The sequence below is a fragment of the Capricornis sumatraensis genome, chromosome 3 (genome assembly GCF_032405125.1).
Source record: "Capricornis sumatraensis isolate serow.1 chromosome 3, serow.2, whole genome shotgun sequence".
Taxonomy (NCBI): domain Eukaryota; kingdom Metazoa; phylum Chordata; class Mammalia; order Artiodactyla; family Bovidae; genus Capricornis; species Capricornis sumatraensis.
The window spans coordinates 164,985,242-165,005,403 of NC_091071.1; the positions used below are offsets into that span (position 1 = coordinate 164,985,242).

Below are 20,162 nucleotides of genomic sequence, written 5' to 3' on the forward strand. Positions count from 1 at the left end.
CAACCTTGAGTCACCATCGAGGACTGCACTCCTCGGAGCCCTCGTGGTTCTTGGCTGCAAGTGATGGACACGAGAAAGGCCATTTCCCTTCCTTCCCAGTTCTGGAGGGGGGCGCGGGGGAGGGGAGAGGAGCGTGGAAAGGTGCCCCCCGGCCCCGCCCTCGCACAGAGCACACACACCGCTGCCACCCGGCTGCAGGTACAGTTTATTCTTCACAACAGAGAAATACAAAGAGCAGAGGGTTTGGGATTCCTTTGTTTCTTGCCCCCTTTAGGGTCTTCCCCCACATTTGACCTTTTTCTCCTCCCCACCCCGTTTCTTAAACAGAACGCGAACCTTGTTCCTGAAGCGCACTGGGGGGAGCACCTGCCCTCACCTCCCTGCCACCACGATGCACACTGAGAAGCCAGCAGACTGTTTTCTCTTTTTTAATAAGGTAACTAGTTCTAAATACGGTGGCCTGGAGGTCCCATAGAAAAAAGCGAAGGGTGTTAACAGTATGTATAACAGCGTATTTACAGGGTAGTAACATGCGGACGAAAAGCTACAATACTGAGTATCAGACGCAAGTCAAACAAAGGGGTGGGGGCGGGGCGGAGAACCCCGTGGGAAAAGAAACCCCGGGAGACGTTAAACTGGTAAATCAATGGCGAGTTAAGGCTTAAAAAGTGTATAAAAATAACACAGTTAATATTCAAAACGGAACTCCAGATACAGAATATATAGATGAGTTTCTGTCTAGTTTTCTTTTTTTCCCCAGGGGATGTAGAGGGGGCTTCTCCGGGCTCTGTACATAGTTCCTATATACACGGACACGCATGGCTTTCAGATTGGGGTGTGTCTGTGGGGGCTGAGGGCAGGGTCTGCTCCTGGGACCCTCCTCCCCGAGGATCCCTTCCCTGCCGAGCGGCCTAGGGCCTGGGCTGGGGATCCCCCTCCACGGCAGGGAAGACAAGTAACCCCTCCTTGGGCACTGCCCCAACCGGAGGAAATTCTGCCGAGCGGAGGGGGTCCTTGCCCCAGGCTCACTCCCTCCCCCGCTGCCCACAGTCTGGGATGGTGGGAGAGGTAGCCGATAGGTTTCCTGGCCAGCACTGAGGTAGACTGGGGTGGTCTTCAGGGCAGTGGGGGCACCGGGTCTTACCCAGCCCGCCCCCACCCCATTTCCCTGGGCCTGCGCCCAGCCCAGCCAACCCTGCACCCTTTGGTCCTGCGGACCTCCCGGCCCCTCTCCATCTGTCTCCTGAAGCCCGGGCAGCCCTGGGAGCTGCCACGTCCCTCTGCTCAGTGATGCCCAGGGCGCAGCTCTGGAGGCTCGAGCTGGCAGCCGGCAGGGGGCGAGTGGCTCACTCCAGCTGCCTCCTGCCCCTCCCACGGGGGAGCCCCACTGCGGTCCAGACTCTCAGGCCTGCGCCTTCCCCTCAAGACCCGAGGCTGTGGCAAGAGAAGGTCCCACGCTGCCCTCTGGGTCTCTGTGTCCATCTGTCCGGTTCTTTCCATTTCTCGGTCTTAGCAGCACCAACTTCTTGGCCAATAAATATCTTTTTTTTTGTTTGTTATTTTCCAAAACAAACTTAAAACAAAACAAAACAAAAAAACAGTGAAGCAAGTGAAGGATGGGGGAAGAAAAGGAAAACCCAGCGGAGAGGTTCAAAGTGCTCTGAGATCGTCTTTGGATGCCACCAAAACAGTCCAGAATCTTGCAGTTGGCCTGGCCACCCCCGGAGCTGGACCGGGCAGGGCTTCTGCGGCCCAGGCTTTCTGGAAGGTCAGGAAGGTCATGAGAGAGCTCGGCTGTTCCTGGAGGGCCCCTGGAGGGAGTCGGGCCGGTGCTGCCTGGGTCTGTGTCTGCCAGTGGGCAGGGCGGGGCGGCGCCTCGGGTCGGCTCAGATGAGGGAAATTCGCACCGGGATGCTGGGGGACTCCGTCCTCTGGGGCGAGTGATGGCTCACCAGGTGCTCCACCACCGTGTGTTTGGACATGTGCTTCATCAGGTAGGTCTCCTGCGGGCAGGGGGTGAGATTCAGAACTTAAAACGAGCTGCTGGCAAGGGCGCAGGGGGAACTGCAGTTCCTATAAGCGGCCACTGGAGGGCTCCTGGGTAGATGAGCCGGCTAGAGGTGGACAGCCACAGCTTTGGGGGTGCCAGATGGGCACTGGTATTGGTTGCAGGGTACTGCATTTCTGCCAGTGGTGGGAGCTGGCTCATTTACCAGAGTCGCAGCCCACTGTGTGCTGACTAGAGAGCAGGCAGGCATCAGGCCCGTCCCTCAGCCGTGACCACCTGGAATTCTAGGACCAGGCCATTAACCAATTGGCTGCAGTGGAGTCCTGTCCAGTGGAGCAGACCTGCCCCCATCTGGCCGGTGCTTCCAGTGAGGGTGGAGCAGCAGGCCTCGGGTGACCCTGGCTCTGCCATTTCTCAGCAGTGGAACGTTGGACCAGTCATCTCACCCCTCCAAGCCTCAGTTTCCTCCTCTGCAGGCAGGGATGGGGAAGGAAGGACTTCACAGGGTAGCTATGGTGATGAGGGTAACGCTCTTAGCAAGCAGTAGGGCTGAGGGGACCACTGCTTTCCTAGTCTCTACATTTCATTCTAGGTGGTGATGGGAGCCCCAGCAGAAGCATCCCCCAGCTCTCCCCTCCCTTGGGAAGAACTGGGGCCTGATCTGACTGGTGACTTTAGAAGCATAAACTGGGCAGGCTCGGTTCATCCTTTGAGCACCCCCAGCATCGGCTGAGTCTGACCTGAGGCACCCAAGACTGGGTGGGTGAGGTGACCCAAGGCTCACCTGCAGACCCACAGGCCCTCACACTAACCCGCCAAGTGGTGCTCTGGTTTCCATCTGCCACGTCTTGAATTCCTACCTCAGTGTGCTCAACATCGGGCAGAGGAAGCCCTCAAATGTGGTGACAAAGTGCTATCAAACACCCCCAAAGGGAAGCAATCAGCAAAATCCAAACGAGGAGACTATTCTTCAGTGAGTAAGTTGCAAAGAAAGTTGCAAAGAAAAGGGATCGGGGTGGGGGCAAGGAAGAATAGTTTAAAAGCTACACTGACTTAGTACAATGTAAGAATTTTATTTGGATCTTGATTAAAAAATAAAATTTATAAATAAATAAAAATATAAATTATGCCATCCAATGAGACAAATGAAAATGTGAATACCAGCTGGGTATTTGATGATATTAAGGACTATGGCGAATCATTTTAAGGTTTTATAAAGGTATTGTGGATAAGTTAAAAAAAAAAAAAGAGTATGTTTAAAGACACAAAGTGAAAATTTTCAGATGGAACAATATGATGTCAGTTTTATTTCAAAAAACAGGGACATGGTTGAGGAAGGACTGGTTGATGCCAGGTCCTGGGGTCTGATGGCAGTATGCATGCATGCTGCATCATGTCTGATTCTGCGACCCCATAGACTGTAGCCCGCCAGGTTCCTCTGTCTATGGGATTTCCCAGGCAAGAATACTGGAGTGGATTGCCATTTCCTCCTCCAGAGGATCTGCCCCACTCAGGGATCGAACCCGGATCTCCTGTATCTCCTGCACTGGCAGGACTCTTTACCACTGAACCACCTGGGAAGCCCCAGCGGAAACGTGAGGGCTCACTATTCGCAAATGTTTCTTTTATGTATTAGAGTAGCTTAAAAGTCAATCCACTAAAATGTTTTTTCAGAAAAGGTAATTATTCTTGTTCTGTGGAGTCCAGTCAGGCCCAGTTCAGGGTGAGGCCTTAGGCCAGGTGAAATCTGACAGCCCCTTTCTCCCAGAGTTCAGATCCCCTCTAAGAACCATGGCTCTGCAGGCTGGCGACCCCTCCTTCAAGGTGCGATCCATGCGCCCCCTCCAACCAAAGTGAACTTTCAAAATAACCCTCCTGGACAGCCTTCTCCCCATGGGTCCCCACTCCACCTGGGAAAACATGCAAACTTCCTAACAGGGCCCCACAGCCTCGTGTGACCTAATTATTTTTCAGTTTCTGGAACACACCGCGTTGGTTCCACCTAGGGTGTTTGCATTCACTGTCCCCCTGCTTGGAAAGTTCCTCTCCTCTTCTCCTCACCTGGCCAATTATCCCCCACGCCTTCTTCTAAATGTTACTTCCTCACACACCTACCCCAAACCATCTCCCTTCCCCAACTCCATTTTATCCTTCCTGCAGCTGTCTTTCAAAACATATGTTTCTTTTTTTCCTTTATAGCCAAGGTTCTCAATCAGAGGCAATTTCTCCCCCAAGGGACATTTGGCAAAGTCTAGAGGCCTCTTCCAAGAGCGGTTGCTAAGTGGAATGTGGCCAAGGATGTTGCTAAACACCCTACAATGCTCAGGGCAGCACCCCCAGCAAAAACGTCAACATGGGCCAAGGTCGAGAAAGCCTGCTGGAGAGCAGTCACCGTGATCGGTCACTGCATGTTCACTTGTGTGGCTACTTGTTTAATGTCTGTCTCCAGCAGTAGACTCCTAATCTGCCTGGGGGCAACAAATATGTCTGTTTGATTCATCCTGATTCCCAAGTGCCTGGCACAAGTGTTCAGAAGACACTGGGTAAATAAATAACTGTGTTAGCTGAGGTCTATCAGGCGCTGACTCTCAGTCAACAGTCCTATGAGTTAAGAACTATTGGCTCCTCCGTTTTACAGATGAGGAAACTGAGGCTTGGGGATCACTGGGACATGTGGGGGTCTGTTAACCAGAATATCTGATTAGGCCAAAGGACACACATGAGTGACTCACCTGGACTCCCTCTCCTGGGTCTGAAAGGCCCTTGTTCAGGGAAATTCCCACCAGAGGACAGGGGATTGGCACCTTTCTGGCCCTGTTTAGACCTTTCCTGGTAGATCGCCTTTCTTGGGCCAGGTCACTATGCCCCCTTGTGGTCATGACAGGGGTTGCAGCTTCCCCAGTGGGGAAAAGGCCCACTTCCTTCCCTGGCCCTGGGAAGCAGGGTGACAGCCCCCCTCCTCCACCACTGCCTGAAGGAAACCACACCTCTGGCACCCAGGCTAAAGGCTGCCTGAGGGGAGCTTAGCCTGAGGCAGCCAAAAACAGAACGGGGAAGTGGATGGCCGAGCTCTGACATTCACTGTGATCTTACCCTCTTCCAGGGCCTCACTTTCCTCATCTGGAAAATGGGAGCATCAGTACAGGACTGAGGGGGCTGGGGTGAGGGAGAGGCTCCCAGGGGCCGGGCACTCACCGAGGTGTAGGCACGCCCGCACATGCTGCAGCAGTAGGCCTTGGCGTGCTTGATGGCGTGGGCCGAGAGGTGGATCTGCAGGGAGGCCGAGTCCGAGTAGGCCCGGTAGCAGTTGGGACACTTGTAGGGCTTGTCCTTGTTGTGCTGGCGCTGGTGAGACTGTGGGGAGCACAGCGGGGGTCAGGAGGCAGCTGAGCTCCCCTGGAGAGGGTGGAGGGAGCTGTGCACCTAGCAGGCAGAGTGGGCAGGCAGGCACTCACCTGGAGGTTGGAGAGCTGAGTGAAAGCCTTTTCGCAGCCAGGATGTGGGCACTTGTAGGGTCTGTCACCTGTGTGGATTCTGCAATGGGGAGCCCAGTAAGGTGGAGTCCCTGGCAGGTCCCCCAGGCCAGCTCCAGCCCCCAAGCCCTTGGCTGGCCTGCCCCACACCTCTGGCCCCCAAGCCTCCCAGGCTCCCTGCTCCACACATTTTCCCCCCACCCCAAGTGAGCCCCAGACAAGAGCTGGGACTTCGAAGATCAGCCCTGTCCTTTCTTCTCCAGCTTCCCACTGCCAGTCTGTGACCAGAGCCTCCAGGCTCCTCACAGGGCCCCACTAAACCCAGCCCTCCACCAGCACCCACTCAGGCCTCGCAATCATCATGGCGGGCTTACTTTGACTGCATTCTGCCCCTCTTCTAAAAAAGTCAACTGCAGACCAACCCACTGAAAAGAACAGATTCACAGCTTTGCCAGGACCTTTCCTGCCTGCCTGCCTCTCTCAGGAGACACCTCCCCAGTTGGCCCCCAGTTTCTTTGTCCTGCCCACCCGCCCCCCCATGTGGCTATCTGGTCACCCCAGCTACTGAGAGACTTCAGGGCAGGGTGGCCCTGAAGGTCAGCCCCTCTGTGTCCTTCCTGTGAGCCCCTCTTTGTTCTCATCCTGGCTCCACCATTTACTAGCCGGGTGACCGTGGTCAAATCACTGAGCCTCGGTTTCCTCAACTGCACAAAGGGTATAAAAATGCAGTCATCCACCTCACTGGGCTTTGTGAAGATTACATTGGATAATATGCAAAGGGGCTTAGGCAAATATCAGCACAAAGTCAGCACTCCATCACCACTTACCATTATTATTATTATTCATTCATTTAACAATTACTATGTCGGGCACCTGTGTGCCAGGAACCACCCTGGGTGCTCAAAACATATAAGTGAACAAAACAGACAAACTCACTGCCAAAACAAGCAAGCATGAAATAAATAAGTAAAGCGTGTGTAGAAGGTAATAAGTGCTCTGAGAAGAAAGCGGATGAGTGGGGTCATGTCGGAGGTGTAATCTTAAATAGGGTGATGGGGGTCCTCACTGAGGAGACTTGGGAGCAGTGACTTCAAGGCTGATGGCTGCGCTTTCTGATGGCTGTTGCTGCTTGCACTTGCCCAGCAGCCAGGTGAGGATGGAGGGGGACTGGGATCTAGTGCAAAACTGGGGCTCAGGAGCGTGGCGCACACACAGGGATGGGAGGCCCTCCCCGCTCTCCTAGGCTTGTCTTCAGTCATCTGCTCTGCAAATCTTGTGCCAAGCAGGTGGGCAACGGAATGCAGGCTAGACATGGACCTCTTTTGCCTAAGTTGCCAACAAGCATTAGATGAGAGGGGGAAATCCAGCTCTGACCATGTGGTCCACCTCCTTCCCAAAAGCCCCAACCCTTTGGTTTGTTCTGCCCATCAACAGATTCATCAAACAACTAAGGTCCCTCTGGCCAGGTCCTGTGCTGACCAGACAGGAATAAGGAACACTCCCTGCCATCAGTGAGCCCATGACCTTGACTGCCCACTATGAACACTGAGTCCAGATTCCCTAGAGTGCCAGTCAAGGCCCTTCACCTGCGGTCGGCCTCACCTCTCTGCTCCTGCACCCTGCGTCCTGGCAGGAGGACCACTTCTCATCTGCAACCATGCCTGATGGATGCTTCTGCTCGCCGCCCCCGTGCCCTGGCTGCAACCTCAGCACGTGACCGCCCCCTCCTCTGTTTTCTCTACTAGACAGGGAGCCCCAAGGGCAGGGACAGCGCATCTCAGGCTGTGTGGAGACAGGCCAGGTGGAGCTGGGCTGCAGTTCTGAGGACCTCTATTCTACCTGCACACTTAGGGGTGTTACATGTTTGGGGACATCACCCCAGCCTGCTGCAACCCGTCTCTACAAGGGGAGCACCTTAATGGCCACCTGGGCCAGTTGCACCTGCTGCCAGAACCCTTCCATTTCATCCTATCCTTGTACCCCCCAGGGCTTTGGAACTCGGTCAGCTAGGGGTCAGGTGGCAGAGGGGACCAAGGCACCCCAGGATGTAGGCTGACTTTGTTTTAAACCCCACAATGCCCACCCCAAAGTCCTTGCCTCCCACTGCTGCCCAGGTCATGCCTCTTCCCCACCCCAAGGCTCCAGCCCTGCCGCCTCCCCTCCACCCCACCCTGAACATTTCAGGTCCCTTCCTACCTTCGTCTTGTATCCAGACTGCTCCTCTTCTAGGCACACTCTTCCTCCAGCTCACACCTGGCTAGAACCTAGACTCTAGGTCTCAGTATAAAAGCCCCTTGATCAGGGAAGCTTTTCCTGGCCCCCCAGACTAGGCCTGGCCCCTGCACCTACCCCTGAGCAGAAGTCTGTGTGTGTGTGGGCACGTGCTTTGTCAATGTCTAGTCACCAACACTGGCTGCCTCCCTCCTCGAGAGCAAGAATGCTCTTGGTCTCTTCACCACCATCATCCCAGGGCCTGGCACAGGAAGGGCCTCATAGGAAGGTGAGTTCTTTCCTCCTGAAGTCAGTCACTGACAGCAGTACTACGCTTCACATCATCACCACCACCTACTCCTCAGGGGTATCTCATAAGTGTGTGTTGACTGACTGACTGATGGTTCTCCAGGGACATCAGGTCCTTGCTTCGGATCTTGCTCCTCTGGCCTCCACCCCCCGTGCCCCAGCTGCCCAGCCTCCTTCCTAGACTCTCAGTCTCAGCCTCTCCTCTCCTGACCTCCACCACAGCAGCAGTGTGGGATCCGACCTTGTCACAGCCCTGCTTCACACCCCCTATATTACCCCCTTTTCTGGGACAGAATCCAAATCCCCAGCCCCCCACCAGCCTCTGAGCCTTTGCTCATGCCATTCCCCTAGTTGGGAACACCATTTCCGTCTCTCACTATAAAGGGCTATGGACCCTTCCATATGGACCCAACCCAGATGATCCTCCCCAACCTTCCATCACATATTTCCCGCTTTCATGGGATTTTTCACATCCATCGGCCTCCCAGGTCGTGGTAGGAGTTCCTTTGGCCCAGAGCCTGCCTCTGGCCTCTGATCTCTCGTTATGCATGGCACTCAGCACTGGGCTGGCTCAGAAGGGCTTCAAGGAGCCACAGTACCCCTGATAACTGGCCCCCAAGCTCTTCAGCCTCTGAAATTCAAGTCAGGGCCATGTCCTCAATTCTGAAATGAGTCATCTCTTTGTAGGGCATCTTCCCACTAGGGGAGCACTGGCCCCGACTCCCAGCATCTGTAGTGATGTGGGGAACTCACCACCGACTCCAGGCATGGGTAGTGCAGGGAGGCAGAGCTGAAATCAGTGCCTCTGAGCTGCTCCTTCACCCCACTAACCACCCCAAGCTCACCCTGGCATCCAGAAGACTCGCCTTGCTCTCCTGCCTGGACCTCGCCCCACCTTCTTCTGCAACCTGACTTCCCAACCCCACCCCCCACGCACTCCCACCAAGCCATAGGCTGCTCCTTGGCACTCTGGCTCGCATCTCACTTCTGCCTCCTCTTAGCGGGTGGCCTTGGGCAAGTGACTTTGCCTCCCTGAGCTCCAATTTCCTCACCTCTAAAATGGGGATAACAATAAGGATTGTAGGGACTTTCCCGGTGGTCCAGTGGTTAAGAATCTGCCTTTCAATGCAAGGGATTCAGGTTCAGTCCCTGGTCTGGGAACTAAGATCCCACAAGGCAACGAAGCCCACGTGCCACAGCTACTGAGCCTGTACTGCTGTTGCTGCTAAGTTACTTCAGTCGTGTCCGACTCTGTGCAACCCCGTAGACGGCAGCCCACCAGGCTCCCCCGTCCCTGGGATTCTCCAGGCAAGAACACTGGAGTGGGTTGCCATTTCCTTCTCCAATGCAGGAAAGTGAAAGTGAGGTTGCCTGTGCTCCCCACGAAAGACCCCGCTTGCCGCAACTAAGACTTGACGCGCCCCAAAATAATTTAAAAAAATTTTTAAGTATGGATCGTTAAGGACTGTAACTTACAGAAAGGGTGTTCCTAAGACATTTTCACGTTAGCTTTTAATACACTCACGTCTCTTTTAAGATAATTTATGAAAAACAAAGGGGGCATTTATTCTATGTTTAAGAAGAATTATACACACCGAGGAAACCAGAATTGAAAGAGACACATGTACCCCAATGTTCATCGCAGCACTGTTTATAATAGCCAGGACATGGAAACAACCTAGATGTCCATCAGCAGATGAATGGATAAGAAAGCTTTGGTACATGTACACAATGGAGTATTACTCAGCCGTTAAAAAGAATTCATTTGAATCAGTTCTGATGAGATGGATGAGACTGGAGCCGATTATACAGAGTGAAGTAAGCCAGAAAGAAAAACACCAATACAGTATACTAACACATATATATGGAATTTAGAAAGATGGCAATGACGACCCTGTATGCAAGACAGGAAAAAAGACACAGCTGTGTATAACGGACTTTTGGACTCAGAGAGAGAGGGAGAGGGCGGGATGATTTGGGAGAATGGCATTCTATCATGTATACTATCATGTAAGAATTGAATCGCCAGTCTATGTCTGACGCAGGATACAGCATGCTTGGGGCTGGTGCATGGGGATCACCCACAGAGATGTTATGGGGAGGGAGGTGGGAGGGGGTTTCATGTTTGGGAACACATGTAAGAATTAAAGATTTTAAAATTTAATAAAAAAAAAAATAAAATAAATATAGACAAGTCATTAGTTCCTGTTTATCCTCTATCCTCCAGGTAAGAAACGGCATGTTACATTGAGTGGCTTCAGTCCCACTGTGTTTTGTAACTAAAACAATGATAGATACAGTAAAACTGGACCTCCCTTGAGATGGTTCTCTCTCCGTGGCACTTTTCAGATTCATTATCTTATTGAGAAATAGGTTCATACCGTGTAAGGACTTTATGGATACCCTGTATGGACTTTACGGATACCCTGTATATATGCAAAGCAGGTATAAGGCATACCTTGTATGCTCTGACAAGGAGCAGTTGCTGCTAGGATGTCACTATCATCACACTTGAGAAACCGACCCTGCCACAATTAGCATCACACATGTACACAACATCACAAAGCCAGGAGAAGGGAAACAGAGGCGAAGCCCACTCCGCAGCCTGAGTAAACAGGCACAACCAGAGTCACTGTCTCGCAGATGTTCCCCAAACAGGTAAAAACATCGAGCTCCTTCTCAGACCTCATAAACTAACCCCCTCGTGAAACAAGGTTACCCCTGATTTCTGCGTCGTGGCATCTACAGCTGTTACCTACAGACGTGTTACCTCATCTACAGAAACACAAGACATCTGCTGTGTCTCGACCATGAATAGACTCACTACAAATTCCTGTTCATTTGCTCCTTAAAGACACGTGGTGTTTATAACTTACAGGGCTGACCCTTCCGAAGCCTGGATTTCTGCAAACACTTTGCGAGTCACCTTTCTCGTCTTGTGCCTTCCTCTCACAGAGGGAGGTCCCACCGAGACACTCAGAGCTGCCAAGCCACTCAAACTACACAAGCCCCCACGTGCTTCCAGGCACAGCTCTCTCAACTCCCGGGGGGTCCGGCTCAACCTGCTTCTAGCTCCGCCTTTATTACGTGCCCGGAGCTGGTTCTGTTTTGACATGACCTTCTTTTACCCCCTTCATTGCTGGCACAATGTTAGGAAGATGGATTTGATTATATGCCTTGACTGTCTGGTTCTCGATCCAGGGGCAAAAAACAGGAGTCTCTGTGGAATAGTGGAAAACAAGAAACCTGGAATCTGGTTGCTTCCGTATGTTTGGCTTTTTTGGGTTTGTTTATCTAAAGGATTCTGGGACTTGCGGGCACTGGGGACACCCACCTCTTTGTCACTGGGTTAGGACACATTGGTTTAATTACATACACCACTGCATAATGACTAATAATTTGTCTCTAAATGTTGATAGGACCCTCTTTTGTTGCTCGTTTAGTTTCCAACCACTATGAACTCAAATCACTCGGGAAAAAAAGAGGAGGAGAAAAGAACTGTGCCCTCAAGAGCAGAGAGCAATCCCTGAACAAGGAACATTCTGACAAAATACTCTCCCCTCAAGGGCCTGTGAATTTTTTGTTTGGTCACGGCCTTAAATAATATTTTCAAACAAACAGCTATTTCTGAAAACACTAGGACTCTAATTATCACTTGCTCCCGGGTTTATTTCCTACCAGACTGACGCTCCGACTCTGCCTCCTCTGCCAGCTTGCTCAAATCCAGGCCCCCAGTTCAGAATAATAAATTACCAAGGTATCTTTCACACCCAGATGCTCTTGGGAGTTTCCAGCTGGCCACTGGGCAACACCAAAGATTTGCTCCCCAGCTTTACAAATGCTCCCAGTGCGGGCACGTTTTGTACTCTCCGCATTTTATTAATTAGCCAAACACCAGAGTACCAGCGGTCCATGAAGTTTGTAGCATGAGAAAGTTGGCAAATCAAAAGAAAAGAAGCTCAATCTCCCTGAGTTAATTTTATGCGTGTATATATGTAATTACATATAATTTATATAAATATAATATATAGTAATATAATATGTAATATATAATCACATGTAATATAAATATATATATTTGTGTACTTTTTAAGACAGAGAAAAAAAAACCAACAATTTATTTTCATGTACAGAGACCAGCACGAGAAGTATCCACAGAGAAATGTCTTTGAAAAGATTTTTCTCCTAGATTTAACTACTTATTGGTGCCAGTCATAACACATGCTTTATGACAGTGATCCCCAACCTTTTTGGCACAGTGACCAGTTTTGCAGAAGACGATTTTTTCACAGAGGGGCAGGGCGGTAGTTTCAGTATGATTCAATCCCATTATATTTACTGTGCACTTTATTTCTATTATTATTACATAATCTATAATAAAATGATATATGGGGCATAATATATATGATGACATATAATGAAATAATTATTCAACGCACCATTATGGGGGATCAGGTCATCAGGCATTAGATTCCCATAAGGAGCACACAGACTAGATCCCTCACAGGCACAGCTCACAGCAGAGTTCCAACTTCTATACGAATCTAATGCTGCCACTGACCTGACGGGGGGTGGAGCTCAGGTGGTAATGCAAGCGATGGGGAGTGACTGTAAATACAGGTGAAGCTTTGCTCGCTTGCTCACTGCTCGCCTCCTGCTACGCAGCCCAGTTCCTCACAGGCCATGGGCTGCTACTGGTCCACGGCCTGAGGGCTGGGGGCCCCTGTTTTATGAGATCAATTAAAAGATCATGATGATGAGTCAGTGCCTTTGCTGCCTATAATACGCTCTGTGGGAATGTGAACTGGTACAGCCACGATGGAGAATAGCAAGGAGGTTCCTTAAAAAACTGAAAATAGAGCTACCATATGACCCTGCAATCCCACACCTGGGCATATATCTGGAGGAAAACATGATCCAAAAGGATACACGCACCCCAGTGTTCACGGCAGCACTGTTCACAAGAGCCAAGACGTGGAAGCACCCTAGATGTCCACTGACAGATGCATGCATAAAGAAGTTGTGGTACATCTACACACTGGAATATTACTCAGCCATTCAAAAGAATGAAACAATGCCATCCTGCAGCAACATGGATGGATGCAGAGATTGTCATACTGAGTGAACTAAAGTCAGACAGAGAAGGAGAAATATCGTTATGACATCCCTTATATGTGGAATCTACAAGGAAATGAGAAAAATGAACTTACTTAAAAATAGGATAAGGCTCACACTTAAGAGAATGAACTTATGGTTGTCAGTGGGAAGAATGGGGGAAAGGGATAATTAGGGGGTTTGGGATAGACATGTGCACACTGCTATAATTAAAATGGATAACCAACAAAGACCTACTGTATAGCACAGGGCACTCTGCTCAATGTCATGTGGCAGCCTGGATGGCAGGGGAGTTTGGGGGAGAATGGATACATGTATATGTATGGCTGAGTCCCTTCCCTGTTTACCTGAAACTATCACAACATTGGTAATCAGCTATACCCCAATACAAAGTGAAAAGTTTAAAAAAATTTGCTCTGAATCTGAACAACTGATTATACATCACACCTGAACAGAGGACCCCACTCTCCTCCATTCTGGTTTTGTTGATTATATGATAAATAGACCAGAGTCATTCAATCTTAGCAACACATCTGGCTCTCTGCCTCACACGTGCGTAAAGCCCTGTGCTTCAGGTCAGAGCTTGAGCCTTCTGAAAGAAACATCAGGAGTGCATGGCCTCAGGAGAGGACTGGGCCAGTGCACTGGCTCTTTACACTTTGGGAAGAGACCCAGGGCACAGGCTTCCAAGATGCCCCGTCACCACGACCTACACTGCCTGAGGCCAAGGCAGCCAGGATCCAAGTCCTTAGTCCAGAAGGAGATGACTTTGCAAAGCAGACTAACTCCCCAAGATCAGGGAACAAGAATTATGACCTGGGACTGGATAAAAGTGATTTAACTGCAGTTAATATTCTATCTTCTAACAGAAATAGCTGCTAAGTCATGTCCGGCTCTTGTGACTCCGTGGACTGTAGCCCGCCAGGCTCCTCTGTCCATGGGGTTTCCCAGGCAACAGTACTGGAGTGGGTTGCCATTTCCTCCTCCAGGGGATCTTCCTGACCCACGGGTCGACCCCAGGTCACCTGCATTGCAGGCAGATTGTTTACCAACTGAGCCATCACCAATATATGAGAAAGCCCCCTTTTCTTTCCTTTGATCTACCACTATTATTCAATTTAGGGGGCTATATTTGAACAAACTGGACTAGAATATTCCTTAAATGGTTCCTTGCTCCAGTTAGCCCTGCAGAATCGCAGAGGATAGAGTGCAGGGGGACTCTACAAATTTAACACAGATATAAACTGATGAAATATCAAGGAAATTTTAAAATGATAGTTCTATTGAAAAGACATGTAATTGGCCGTGTCTACAAATCTACCCAGAATGATTGCTAAAAAATACTCAAAGTGCCTTTACTGAGACTTTTCCTTCGTAGAACCATTCGTTTCTCTAAACAGGTTCACTAAGAAGCTGTCCTCCTTCCTAATGGGATATAATTGGGTAAATCAAATTTGTAACCATGACCATGCCAGAAATGTCACATTTAAAGACAAATTTCATTTAATTAGGCATGACGGCATGATAGCAAGAAACAAGGCCTGTACTTCGTAAGTGGGAATACAGCCTCCCCAGGCTTCCAGGAAACTGGACTGAATCTACTCCATGGCTTGTGGAATCCTTGCCTTTAAGGTTATGAGCAAAGTCATTCCTGCCAGCCCAGAAACACTGACAAACTAGGGATTCTCCCAACAGATGGTAACTTTCCCATTACAGGCTGTATGCGCACAACCTGACAAGAGGTGAAATGTGATGGTTCTAGGTTCCTAATCTTCTGTAGGAACTTAGATAGATCTTCGATTAGATAACATGATAAGAAAAATCTTTTCACACATACACAGACTAAACTTATAGCCTGGGGCCTTAGAAAATCTCCTGACAGAAGTTAACTCTCAAACCCTGGGGGGTCACATGCTCTACTTTTAATAACCAAACATGCAGAGGGACTTTGTTTATTGATCAGCACTTCACTGGGCTTTCCAGGTGGTATTAGTGATAAAGAACCTGCCTGCCAATGCAGGAGACATTAAGAGATGCAGAGTCCAGATCCCTGGGTCAGGAGGATCCTCTGGAGGAGGGCATGGCATGAACAGAGGCAGGCTACAGTCCACAGCATTGCAGAGAATCAAACAAACTGCAGCGACTTGGCATGCGTGCGTGCATATCCATAGAGCTAGCCAAACTTCAAAAAGTAAAATCATGACAAAATCAGAAAGTTTCTGAAACTAATCTTCATGGTCAAATCCATGCCTTAGGAGGCATGGGGATGAGAAAAGCAGACTGATGCCATCTTGAGGTCATCCTGTTATTTGTTCCTTATCATCAAACCTACTCATCATGCCTCAAAGTCAGAGAAACAGATATAACATCTTGCACTCTGGGACAAAGCATACAAAGACAATGGACAGAAATGGATAAATTACAACAACAAAACCAAGCTTCAGGTCCCTCTGTCTAGTCTTAGTGCCCCAAAGACAGCAACCCCTGAGCACTTTCTGTGAGGTACAAATTCCGCAGCAGAAACTATTTTATCCTGACTTTCGCAATGCTGATATTGGCAGACAGCCGTGCTTATAGATACAAGAACCATCATGCGAGAAAACTGCTGGGCTTCTTTCCCTCTGAAGAGATGAACTATAATTTGGTAACCTTTAGTTTATTTCTTTAACTACTATGGTGTTTTTATTTGGCGAGCCAGTCTGATGCCTGTACTCCCCTGCAAAAACTTTTTTCCCTTAAAGCATGTCTATCTCTGAATCTCCCTTTCGCACATTCAACTAGACTGTACACCCTAAGAGGGCAGGACTCTGTCTCTGTTTTGTCCACCGCTGTATTCCCAGCACCGAGGGGCATCCCTGCTCGTGGTAGGGGCTGTGTAAATATTCGTTAAAGGGATGAATCACATGCCCTGGAAAAGTCAGTTCTATTTATTCCACAAATATTAAATAAATGCTTCAATGCTTATTATGTGCCACCCACTGGGGATGTGGAAATGGAGGAGACTGGGCCCTTACCTTTGAGAATCCCCAATATATTAGGGGTGGTGGGTAAATAACCAGGCAAGTCGAAGACAGTCTACCACTGCTTGGATGGGGAAGCCCAAGGGCTATGGAACTAGCACAGGGGGCCAGGGAGGGCTTCCTGGAGGAGGTTTTACTGAGAGATGGATAAGAGAGGGCCAGAAAAACAAGGGAAAGGAGGGGGATGGTGTGTCAGGTAAAGGACATAACACATGCGAAGACCTACAGACAACAAATGGTGGGAAGGGCAAGCAGTGAGAGCTGAGGCCAGGGAGCACCAAAGAGGCTGTATCACAGAAGGCCTTGTACGCCAAGCAAAGGAGTCTGGGGAAGGCACCTAGAGAAGGGCCGAGCTGAAGCCAGCTGCAGCGGGGCAGCCCCAGGCTGGCCACTCACCTGGTGTGCTGTTGGAGGTGGGAGAGCTGTCGGAAGGACTTGTCACAGTAGGAGCAGTGGTAGGGCTTGACGCCTAGGTGGATGCGCAGGTGCTGGGCCAGGTAGGAGGCGTTGGCAAAGGACTTGGAGCAGTGCGGGCACTTGTGGGGCTTGGCCTCTGTGTGCGACTTGGAGTGGATCTGCATCTCGGACTTGGTGAAGAAGGTCAGCGGGCATACCTTACACCTGCGGGCAAGAGGCAGCTTCACCCTGGGAAGATCCCTCCGACCCATGCCTGGAGAGCTGAGGGGAGGCCCTCTGTGTCAGAGAGACCCTGCACCAGGGCCAGAGCTTTGGGAGGAGGGTCCAGGGTGGGGGGCTACAGGCAGGCCCCCAGCCTGGACATCCTCCCCCCGAGGCCCACTGACACCAGGCTGGGAAGCAGGCTTCCACCTCACCCGGAAGAGCTGCCTGCTGGGCCATGGCTCTGGGAGAGGGGCTCCAACACTCGGTGAGTTCTCTGCCCTGGCTGTAGACACTTTATAATCATCTGGGGAGCTTTCTGAAATGGCTCATCCCAGGCCCTCCATATGCCTCCCCTCGACAAGTTAAATCAGAATTTCTGGAGGTACCGCCCTGGCACTGGCATTTCTGAAAAGCTCTCCAGATGATTCTAACATTGAGGGTTGACAATATTGCTTGAACAGAGAAGGAAATAGACTATCAAAATCCAAGGCTGTGGGATTTTGGGTGGGAGGTGTCAGGAGACCCCACCCCTCTGGACCACATCCTCCACCTTCCAGCCCCTGGGCCCCCTCTTTGCAATCGCCCACTGCTAGGCTCCGGAGGCAGCCCCGAGGCACCAGCTTCTGTCCCAAGCCCGCTGGACCCCTCCCACCAAGACCCCCACCTGTATGTCTTGCCCTCCTTGGCAGTCTCTCCCGAGGCCAGGATGGGGTAAGGGACTACGAGGACAGGCGGCCCCCCTGGGTTCTCCGCCTTGATCTTTTTCCGGCCGCGCTCGGACTTGGGGGGGCCAAGCAGGCCATGGCCCTGGATTGTCTTGATGGAGTCCAGGAGGGGGGGGCTGGTGATCCCTGAGATGAGGGTGGGGGACGAGGCGATGAGGCGGCTCTGGCTGGTGGTGGTGGGTGTGGACGGGCTGCTGGTACCCGTGCCTGCGCTTGACTCCGATGTGCTCACAGCCGGGGTCCGGGAGGAGATTCCCAGACCTGTGAAGACACGGGGGTGGGGACAGGGGTGAGGGGCAGCCAGAGGCCAGGTCAGCCCCCGCCACCCAGCTGTGTGTCTCTGAGAGGTCGCCAGCCTTTCTGAGCCTCCCCTTCCCTTTGCAGAGTTTTACTCAGGGGTCAATAAATGAGAGCCGTGTAAGATTCTTTAGCTACCTAAGGACTGTTGTTGTTTAGTCACTAAGCTGTGCCTGACTCTTTTGCAACCCCGTGATCTATAGCCCGCCAGGCTCCTCTGTCCATGGGATTTCCCAGGCAAGCATACTGGAGTGGGTTGTCATTTTCTTCTCCAGGGGATCTTTCCCACCCAGAGATGGAATTCCGTCTCCTGCATTGGCCAAGTGGATTCTTTACCACTGAGCCACCAGGGAAGCCCATCTGAAGACTACATGAGTCTGATTATCTATAACAGGGGCACTTTGGAAATCAGCCCAACAAAGAACAGACAAGCAAAAAACTCTGAAGCACAAAGATGTTCACTACTATGTCATTTATAACAGTAAAAATCAGAGGCAACTGAAATATGCAATATTAGGGAAGGTTTCAATAAATTGTGATTAATTTTCTCTACTGAACATCAACTGCCCGATAAAAAGGAGACTGTTCGTAAAATTTAAAAAAAAAAAATTTAAGGCACAGAAAAAGTTAAGTAGGAGATGGAGATACACCAATGTGTGATATGGATGGCAGAATTAGGGGTAATTTTAAAACAGTTTTTTTGGCTTAACTTTCTGATTCTTTGACAATGAACTTTTTCTTTTCTTTTTTTAAGTTCTGTATTAACAGTTATTATTTTAAAAACGAAGGGACTAGAAACATTTATAACATCAAGAAAAGTACACCAAAAATGAAAATATCTATCATACAGTTAAAACTACACTTTAAAAAAAAAGAACCCAAAACTTGTGCACTGGAAAAGTTAATATCCAGAGTTGACACAGGTATTTGACGTGTGTGTCATACATGCTGGGAGTGTAAGCTTATCAACCTTAATAATAAAGGGTGCTTTACCAACAGCCATTGAAACTTCAAATGTATATAACTTTTGACAAAGTAATTCTAATTCTAGAAATTGCCCATAAAGAGGTATCTATTTGCACATAAGGACAAAGATCTGTGTACTCGGACCTTCCAAACTAAACGATGATCAGACGAAACTGGACACAGTTTGCTTATCCGCAGGAGGGACTGTGTAAAGAGATGTGGTTCACCACAAGATGAAGAACAGGGAAACCACGAAGACAAGACAGACACGCAGTGACGGGGAAAGAAGGCCAAACTGTGCTCTCAGGTGAGAGAGCCAATCATACACAGCACGAAACCCCGACTCAAAAAATACACACATCCCAACGACATACGCACACACAGAGAACGTGTGTGTGTGTGAAAGCACAGGGATAGATCCGAAAAGAGACACACCAAACTAAACTGTGTGTAACCTGTGCTTCTCTCTAGGGAGGGCAAAGAATTTGTTGGTAAAAGGAGATTTTCATACGTTATCTGCTTCCATATTATTTGAATCTTTTACCTGGTGAATTCATCCATTTTTTACATCTGTGATTAAAGGATAAGATAAAATAAATACAGAGAAAACATATGAAAATGCTAACAATAGTAGGACAAGGGTTAATTTTTCTCCTTTCAGCTTGTCTGCAATTTCTATATTTTCTATAATGACTATGAATTACCTTTATAATAAAAATGCACTGGATTTGTTTATGATAAAATGTTGAGTAGGAAAAGAAAGTTACAGGCATGGGTATAGCCTTACCACAAACTCAGCAAAACACACCCCCTGCACATTAAAAAACACACAAAAACGTTGGAAAAAGAAGGAAATGGACTAAAGGCTCTCTAAGCTGCTGGGTTACAAGCTGGGGATTATGAGTGATTTTTTTTTCTCAGTTTCTCTTTTTTTTCCAAATTTCCCTTAATATGCTTATATTACTTTTTTAATATTACTTTTATAATGAAAAAATAAATTTAATAAGGTCATGATAAGGAGGGAACGTGCAGAGGGTGGCTGGAGGAGGCCTGGATAGGGAGGCTCATGGGGCCCCAAGATTCTTGAGCATCTCTGAGAGGGAGGCGGGAGACGCGTCTGGCTGGTGGCGGGGGCCAGCCCAAGGAGGAACAATGGCCCAGTTACAGTGGCCACTGGGAAAAGTCTGTCCAGCAGGCTGAGGTGGGCACCAGGCAGCCCAGCCCCATAATATCGCCTAGGATGTCTTCCCAGCCCACAGCCTCAATCTATGCAGGACTGGGCTCACAGTCGGTCCCCTACCCCACTCCTCCTATGATTCCATCTCACTGGCAATGCCTGGGTGTCCCTGGTGCCCATCCTCCCACTCCTCACTCCTTCATCCAGCCCAGCACCCAGCCCTGTGGGCTCTTCCTCTTC

General features: G+C 49.8%; 1 protein-coding gene across 1 annotated transcript in view; it reads right to left on the reverse strand.

Annotated features, from left to right (window-relative positions):
* Positions 1-367: 367 nt before the first annotated feature.
* Positions 368-20,162, reverse strand: part of ZNF362 (zinc finger protein 362) — a 40,448-nt gene continuing 20,653 nt past the window's right edge. Inside the window, exons 5-9 of the mRNA XM_068968695.1 lie at positions 17,422-17,743; positions 16,533-16,757; positions 5,464-5,542; positions 5,204-5,362; positions 368-2,003 (exon numbers count right to left, since the gene is read on the reverse strand). Of these exons, the coding sequence (XP_068824796.1) occupies positions 1,887-2,003; positions 5,204-5,362; positions 5,464-5,542; positions 16,533-16,757; positions 17,422-17,743 (902 nt within the window). The 3' untranslated portion in view covers positions 368-1,886. The remainder of the gene's footprint in view (positions 2,004-5,203; positions 5,363-5,463; positions 5,543-16,532; positions 16,758-17,421; positions 17,744-20,162) is intronic.